The sequence below is a fragment of the Triticum dicoccoides genome, chromosome 5A (assembly GCF_002162155.2).
Source record: "Triticum dicoccoides isolate Atlit2015 ecotype Zavitan chromosome 5A, WEW_v2.0, whole genome shotgun sequence".
In the NCBI taxonomy this organism is placed as follows: domain Eukaryota; kingdom Viridiplantae; phylum Streptophyta; class Magnoliopsida; order Poales; family Poaceae; genus Triticum; species Triticum dicoccoides.
Window position 1 is genome coordinate 563341978 of NC_041388.1, and position 8601 is coordinate 563350578.

Here is an 8601-nt window from a genome sequence, read left to right on the forward strand (position 1 = left end):
AGGCGCAAAAGAAAATTACAGGAAAGGGCAAGAAAAAACTGTTTATGCTTGTTACAAGACGAAGACACGTATGCTTACGACAAGTTCAGGAAAAAAAAAACTCTTGTCGAGCTTTGAGCTCAAACTACCGATGTATTATGCCAAATTTCAACAGCTAAGACACGGAGAAGTGTCTAACTTAGCCAAGCAAGAAGGAACTGAGAATGAACACTTGATGAAACAAACTTGCCATAGCTGAGTCCGAGCAGAGCAGGGAATACCATTTGCTCTCGCTAATTTAGCTGACTTAAGGAATATCATAAACATTTTTTTATAAAAGGAATATCACAAACTTGCTATTACCATGCTACAAAGTGGCAAGTTTTTTATCAGTGAAAAGTTTGGTTGCATCACACACAGCCCCATGAGCAAATGCTAGATGTACTCTGTTCTAAGGGCTGACGAATTGCAGATAACTTAACTGGTATACAACTGACCTGACCGTCAGCTTCAGAGAAAAGTGACAAAAGGAAGAAAGCAAGTGGCGAGTAAATACAAACCGCCATTTATTAAATTAGATGCTATGCACCTCAATTGAGAGCAGCTAACATTAACATAAGGTTCTGCCCTGGGAACTTTACAGTGTTGCTTCCCGGCATTGAAGTAGCCAAAATCTATGCATATGCCTGGACTCTCGACGAGGTACTAAATGAAACTTAGCTAACCTGCTACTGTAAGCATAGAAACACATGGCTAAATTTTCAGATTCCTTCATCAAGCATCCACCGAATAATTGAAAGCTCAAGATTACAGGTTATTAGAGAACAATAAATGTGAAGATTATTACCTTCTGTTTGCCTTTGCCGTCATCAGGGACAACTTTAAAAGGGTGCCACTGTGGATTTTTAATCTCATCCTCCCACTCTGAACAAAGAATGGTAGCCTCAATTTCTGACATCTTATGTTTGCAAGCATTGGCAAATGAACGTGAATCAAGATCACCCATTCTTTTAATGCCGACATTTGTCCGGCAACTTGTAACATCCCCCAAGCCCTGCGGCGTATGCAACAGTTAGCTCTAAGATGCAATTCAAATAAAATACTGGGGAGGTGTAAGTGTTCAATCAATGAGGTAAGGTTACCTTTATTAGCTTCTTCCAAGCATCTTGCAACTCATCATTGCTCTTCAGGTCCTTCGTAACCAGAATCCCATGGATTGATTCCATGTATTCTATTTTATCATCCTTCTCTTGTAGCTCCTTATTAAGTTCATCTATTTTCCTCTTTGATTCAGAGTCTTTCTGCTTCATCACTTCCAACTGTCCCTTCAGCTGCTTTATTTCAAACTCAAGGTTCCCTGTGGCATCCGGTTTCTGCTGGAACTGCAGTATCGAGTAACAGATGTGACTTTATATTCACATATAATTTGCATCCCTAGCTGGAGTAGGAGTGATATGCTATCATTTATAAAGTCACAGCCTGACCTTATTCCTTTCTAGTTACTGACCATGTTGTTTGGTGTTTTATGAACACGCGCAGATTCGAAAACCTTTTGAACTGGTGATTTAAATGGTTTCACTAAGGGCTGACAGTTGGACTAAGTAAGCTAGCATGAATTCGCAGAACTCGAGGAATCTGAATTTAAAACTAGCCTAGTAGAACTCTATTACGAGTAGTAGTATAAATATACGAGGAACAGGGGATTCATGACAAAAATTGAAAGAGATTTCCAAGATTTTTTTAATGGGAGACATTAGGCACGTACCATTTTCTTCTCCTTGTGCTAAGCAGCAGAGCAAGCTTCTGCATCTCAGATTGCATCTTGGACTCCAGTTGTGCAATAGTTTTCAGACCACCATGGCTTCGCAGGAACTCCCCAGTGAGCCCTGCAGTCCTCCAATCATAAGCCAGGGCAACCCATCCGAATATCTCCCCTGGCAGTGGTCGGAAGGTGTGCGCCTCCCAGCCCCGTTTGCCACGCCCTTGTGCCTCGAAGTGGTTCTCAAAGTCCAAGGCTTTGCCGAGACAAGCATAGTCTTGTCCAAACAACACAATGGCAATCCCAGTGTGGTGGCCGAATTGGTCGCCCAGAGGGATGACCATATGCGGGCAGAAGCGCAAGAGCCGCTCCTTCAGGATCCCACCTCGCCGCATCCCCCCATCTCTCCACCCACCCATCCACTCAGTAGGCACATTGAGCAGCACGCCCATCCAGGGCCACACGAACTGCTCGTCTCCAGCATTTGAGCCTGCTCCAGTTGCGTGAATCCTACCAAAATGGAAAAAGGAAAATTTACAGCCGCCGCATTCCTGTCCTATGGAGCGAAATTGAAAAGAAAGGGGCTGGCATCACACGTACCGTTCAGGTTCAGGTGCCTCGTCAGAATCCATGGGCAAGGCACAAGAGGCTGGTGTGATGATTTATTTATTTCGTAGCTTCAACAAAGTCAGTCGGTAGTGTATGCTCTGTGCTTCATTCGCAAGAATCTCAGTTAGTTGACTAGGCATGTATAAATAGATCAGAAACTAAAAATGGTGGTGCACACTTGGTAGAAATTCATTAACATTATTGTGCTCACTATGGAACAAAGTGCATAGTGGTGTGTCATGTATTGCACAAATACTGAGTGAGTGAGATGGGAGGTGTGATGGCCAAAAACCGAGAAAAAAAGTCACAGACAGGGTGAATACCAGTTCCAAGAAAACAGTTTACACAAAACCAATAGGCATAGTGGCAGATTAAATCATCCTCCAAATTCAGTTTGGCATTACTTTCTACTACTCCATAACAAAACAAAAAGGGCACGAGACATGATGAGGGGACAAGGAGATGAGGGTATCAATACCAATTCAACAGGTCTGGGCAATATGTGCTTGGAGGTAAACTTTTCATCTCTAATAGTAAAAGAGAAGTTCTCCTGTAAAGTTTCAGCAGAGCAAATAGGCACAGAAAAAATCGACAAGGACGAAGAGATCAATATCTAATATTTTATATTTATTTGATACCTATGTGCAATCTGTACTTGGAGACATATTTTTCCTATTAATTTCGTGAACCAACCAGTCTCACCATGCAGATTCTAGTTCCAGAATGGACCAACTTATTTCATGCGGGATAAAGCCAAGAAAACGGGCCTTATCAGAACGTCGACACCAATACATTTGACACAAACAGAACCAAGTATTCCCTTGGAATCCTTCAATAGCAAGGTCAAATCCCTGGGACTCTGCTCTAGACTAGCGAGAGAGATTTTCACCAAAATTCCACAGGGTCGCGCTGTGTTTAGGGCCTGAATCCAACAAAAACAAATCAAAACAAGAAACTCTCCGCCCGAGCGGCAGAGAACCATAGGGATCCGAAATGCATTGCAGATGAAGGGACAAGGGGCCTAGGGAAAAGGAAAGATTTTTTTTAACAAAAAATGGGGAAAAGGAAAGATTAAGAAACCCTAGAAGGAAGTGGCAGATGGAATGCAGGATGTGGATGGGATTCGGGGGAGAAGGGTTGATTACCGGCGGCGGCGAGGCGATGCGATGCGCGGCGGGCCGCGTTCGATCGTCTTCACTTCCCCTGTGCTGCTGGCTGCTGCTCGTGGTTTCTTCTTCTTCCTTGAAGCAGAGGGAGAAGTAGAAGGGGAGGGCTTGCCTGGGTTGGGTCAAGGTCAACACATGGCTGTGGAAAAGAAAAGAATTCGCCGTCTACCTCAGGGCCCATCGAGTCAAAATTCCAGTGGCATTCACGACTCATACACCCCTAAGAAAAATGAGAAAATTCCTTATATAACACTATTTTAAATATTGGTTCCTTATTTAACACTGGAAATTTTCTTCTTCCTTATCTAACATCATGTATAAAAAAATTTCCCCTATCTAACACTCCCGTCAGTTCTGTTAGCTAACACCGTTAAAACAGGCATGAAGTGATGTCAGTTTTCTTTAGCTGGACAAAAATGCCCCTGCCCATAAGCATGAAAAAAAAAAGAAAACACAACAGGACCGAACCGAACCGGGCATCTCTCTCGCGATCCACATCCCCTTCCCCGCTTCCCCTTTCTCAAACCCTAGCGATTGCGGGCGGCGGCGACGGCGGTGAACCTGCTAGCGGCGGCGGAGATTCGGCGTCATGGATGGTGGTGGTGCTGAGGATGGGGAAGGCGCCGCGGAGGAAAGCCAGTGCGCGGCGGCGGAGGGGTCCGACCTTGGCGCCCCCGCGGATCCGGCGATGGCGAGCCTTGGCGACGGCGGTGGTCCGGAGGGGTCGGGCCAGCGCGCGGCTACGGTTGCGGAGGGGCCGGGTCAGCGCACGGCTTCGGCAGGAGGCGGTGTCTCGGCTGCAGCAATCACGGGCCAGGGCGGGGCATGGGCTGAGGGCTCAACCGCCGACGTGGCTGGAGGCTCAGGCCAAGGTATGGCTGGTTCGGGCTCGACAGCAGCTGTAGGCTCAGGCCAATACGCTGCTGAATCGGCATCAGCAGCAGCTGCAGGGTCAGGCCAGGGTGCAGCTCGGTTGGCCTCCGCTACATGGGCGTGTCCAGATGGGTAAGTTCATGGCACTTAATGGATTTGTATGATGTTTGTACCACTAGCAATGATCAGAACTATCTAGCAATACTCATGCATAGTTTCTTCACTTAATTGTCTCTTGAATTCACAGGATGGATCCAAATTCAAGTTATTTGATAAAAATTGAATTGTTTGGCAACAAAAAAAAAGCTCGAAAAGACATCCGATGTTTCTGTTTCGAGAAGATCATTGATTGTGACTTGACAAACTATAAGGATTTCATTGAATCAATTGTAGAGCAGTACTCTCCGCGTTATTTGGAAGTTGCACATGTGCAGTACTATGATGATGCTCTAAAAATCTGTCCAGAAGTAAAATGTGACCAAGATTTAATGCTTATGTTTGAGAAACACTCGGAGACAAAGGTGGTGCGTATGATCATTGCATATTGTGATCCGTCTGAACCGTATGAGCCTATCACCGAGTGGCATAGTGATGCGCATAGCCAACCTAATAAAAATGTAGAACAAGAGGATGATACTTACCTTCGCAACCCAAGACCTGAGAATGAGCATGTTGGTGTTGATGAGGAGAATATGTATGAAGTGGATGAACCTATTCCCTTAAATGTGGTTCTTTGTCCTAATAAAGAGAAGGACAAAGACTATATTTGTGAGGATGATAGTGAGGCTGAGAGTGAAGTAGAGGATGATGAAGTAGAGGAGGTTGAAGTAGAGGAGGATGAGGAGTTGCATGAGGCAGAGCATACTCCACATGTAGAGTATGACAAATTAGACCCTCCAATGACAAAAGGCTTTACATATCCCAGCATGAAAGAGTTCAAGTTGGCACTTTCTCAGCATGCAATCAAACGTGAATTTGAGTATAGCACCGAGTATAGTACCCGTCATCGGTTTAGGGGCTATTGTTCAAGACGGGATGCAGATAATTGTCCCTGGAGGATTCATGCTTCTACAACAAAAGATAAGTGTACCGTGATGGTAATTGTTTAACTTTACCCATTTGTGAACATTTCTTGCATAATTGTTAAGTATTTTTAGCTAATTACATCTGTTTTCTCTTTTGAAGGTGAAGAAAAACCCATGTGGTCATGATTGCTCTAGTACAAGAAGGAAAAAGAAGACGAAGAATGGAACCAAGCATTGGGTATGTGATAAGGTGAACGATTGGCTGATTGAAGATGCAACTCTCGGAGCGAAGACATTGCAGAAGAAGATTAAAGAACACCACAAGGTTGACCTCCACTACAAGAGAGTATATATGGGTAAGAAGCTAGCTCTGAAAGAATTGTATGGTGATTGGGATAGCAGCTTTGACAATTTGTATAGGTTTAAAGCACAAGTTGAAACCACTTGCCCTGGTAGCATAGTTCAGATTGATCATTACACTATAAAAGGAAAAATCAGGTTTAGAAGGTTCTTCTTTGCTTTGAAACCTTGCATAGACGGATTCCTTGGTGGGTGCAGGCCATATTTGGCAGTAGATAGCACATTCTTAACAGGCAGGTTCAAGGGGCAGCTGGCTAGTGCTACCGCTGTAGATGGCCATAATTGGATGTATCCACTTTGTTTTGGAATTTTTGATTCCGAAACAAATGAGAAATGGATTTGGTTCATGCAATTGCTTAGGCAAGCCATAGGATCACCAAGGGGTTTAGCCATAAGCACTGATGCCGGGCAGGCGGTGATGACAGGGGTAAAGGAAGTTTTCCCAGAAGTAGAACATAGGGAATGCATGTTTCACTTGGTGTCAAACTTCAAGAAAAAGTATCACGGAAAGGTATTTGATGACCATCTTTGGAATGCTGCTTACTCATGGAATACATATATATTTGAGAAAAATTGGGTTGCAATGGAAACAGCAAAGCCAGCAGCAACTGCATATCTTAGGAAATGGCACACTATGTTGTGGACTAGGAGTCAGTTCTCAACCATTTGTAAGGTGGACTATGTAACCAACAACCTGGCAGAGTGCTTCAATAATTGGATTAAGCACCACAAGTCTTTGAACTTGGATGACTTAATGGACAAGCTTAGGCAGATGATTATGATCATGTGGAATCGCCAGAGAAAAGTAGCAAAGAAGTTAGTTGGCTTAATTTTGCCCCACATAATTAAGAAGTTGAATGCAAAGAGTAGAGAGTTGAACTTGGAGGTGGTAGAAAGCTCGGAAGAAGTTGCTGAAGTTACTCAATTGGGAGGCAGCGGGTTTAGGTTTGTCGTCAACTTGCATGACAACACATGCTCTTGTAGACAATGGCAAGTTTCTGGCCTTCCTTGCAAACATGCTCTAGCATTCATCACATCACTTGTCAATGCACATATACAGAATTATGTGGACTCGTATTACTCCATTGACAAGTTTAGAGCAGCTTATGGACAACTAATCCTTGCTATGTGTGACAAGACCCAGTGGCCTAAATCTAACCATGGATTCTTCATGCATCCACCCTTGTTAAAAGCCGTAGCTGGTCGGCCCCAAACAGAGAGGCATAAGGGTTGTAGTGAGAAAAAGAGGAAAAGTGGCCAGCACTTATGCCCTATTTGTAAGGAATACAGGCACCATTGGCACAAGTGCAAGAAGGGGAACAAATATGACATTGCTGCTTTGATGGAGTTGAGGTAATCAACTATGCATTCTACTTTCTTATGCATGTTAACTACTCTCTTGCATTACTGTTTTGTAATCAACTATGCATGTGAACTACTTTCTTATTGCTCATGTAGAGAACCACCAAAGAAGAGGAGGAAGACTACCAAATCAGCCGAGTCATCCATTGTGCCAAGAGGTGATGAAGCACCGGCAACCGCTATGTATTTTCCACCAAGGTTAGCAAATCTGAATTTAATTTGTGCCAAATGAAAATTGAGTTTGATTTGTGCCAAATGAAAACTGAGTGTGCATTCATCTAATCCATAGCCAAAGCTTAGAAATTACAACCAAGAAGAAAGGAAAACATAGCCAAACTTTGAAGACTACAAACAAGAAAAATGCAAAAGGGTGTAAAAGGTGATCTTTGCTAATTCTGAATTTTAATGTCAAATACTATGCATAGTTCATATTGTTATTTGCTCTAAGACTACTGTTGCCATACATGTACAAGTGCAGATCAGGGAAGGGGAAGAAGATGGAGCTTGCTAAAAAGGATGAAAGTTGTCCTATGGTGCCACCATTCGACAGCCCCGCAATGAGCACAAGAAGCAAAAAAGCTAACCCAGCCAGCCCCACAATGAGCACAAGGAGTAGAAGAAGACTTAGCTTGTGAACTAAATTTAATTTCTTTTAGTTAGAGTCACTTCTGTTGCTGCTCAAGTCATGTTGTGTGGACTTGGACTCATATGGGAACCTTATGTCACTTTTGTGTAGTCCATATCATGGACTTGGACTATGTACGCGAACCTGGACATGATGACAATCCTTTTGTGTTGCTCATATGATGTAGATTATGATGTATGTGTGGGATTGGACTCATATGTGATCATGTATATGTTGGAAGCGATATATGTGTACTTGGATGGGGGCCTGTATGTTTATGTGCAAATCTGAATACTATTTGTTGAAATATATGTATATGTGAATTGTGTGATCTGGATGTGCATCAAATTACACGGGAGGTTCTGCCCAAATTTTGAACTAAATTGTGAAAAAACTGTTGCTTTTTACTGTGGGAAGAATTCTGATCACAAGTTCATCAGGGGTAAAATCGTCTTCTCAGGTGTCATTTCACACCGTTAGAGGTCAAAATGGATGGAAATGTTATAAAGGGAACAAATTTTAGCATTGGTGTTATATAAGGAAGAAAAAGTTTTGCAGTGTCAAATAAGGCAAAAAAATTTAAGGTAGTGTTAGATAAGGAATTCTCTCTTAATTCATCTAGCCCTGGATGGTGTGCCATAGCCAAGAATGGAACTCCCCCTTCTCCCGTCCTCCGCGTCGTTGCTCTACTCTACAACTCAAGATCCACGCCTTCAATGAACGAAGTACTCCGACAGAGGTCCCAAAGAGATTGTACTGTAATAATATAATTTTTAAATTTTAAATTTCAGACGGACATATATTTTACCTATACTGAGGTGTCCGAGGCCAGCCTGAACAATT

General features: G+C 43.2%; 2 protein-coding genes across 3 annotated transcripts in view; one reads left to right on the top strand and one right to left on the bottom strand.

Moving 5' to 3' along the window:
* The window catches only part of LOC119302840 (factor of DNA methylation 1-like), a 4611-nt gene extending 1039 nt beyond the window's left edge, over positions 1-3572 (bottom strand). Inside the window, exons 1-5 of the mRNA XM_037579879.1 lie at positions 3493-3572; positions 2339-2445; positions 1745-2248; positions 1122-1361; positions 827-1033 (exon numbers count right to left, since the gene is read on the bottom strand). Coding sequence (XP_037435776.1) covers positions 827-1033; positions 1122-1361; positions 1745-1747 — 450 coding nt within the window. The 5' untranslated portion in view covers positions 1748-2248; positions 2339-2445; positions 3493-3572. The remainder of the gene's footprint in view (positions 1-826; positions 1034-1121; positions 1362-1744; positions 2249-2338; positions 2446-3492) is intronic.
* A 789-nt stretch (positions 3573-4361) lies between these two features.
* On the top strand, positions 4362-8025 carry LOC119297879. 2 transcript variants are annotated; one of them, XM_037575491.1, is made up of 6 exons: positions 4362-4518; positions 4634-5483; positions 5572-7124; positions 7230-7331; positions 7423-7512; positions 7612-8025. In XM_037575491.1, the coding sequence occupies exons 1-6, from the start codon at positions 4388-4390 to the stop codon at positions 7766-7768; spliced, it is 2883 nt and encodes a 960-aa protein (XP_037431388.1). In that variant the 5' UTR covers positions 4362-4387; the 3' UTR covers positions 7769-8025. The 2 variants fall into 2 exon arrangements, with proteins under 2 accessions (XP_037431388.1, XP_037431389.1); XM_037575492.1 differs by lacking the exon at positions 7423-7512.
* The last annotated feature ends 576 nt before the right edge of the window (positions 8026-8601 follow it).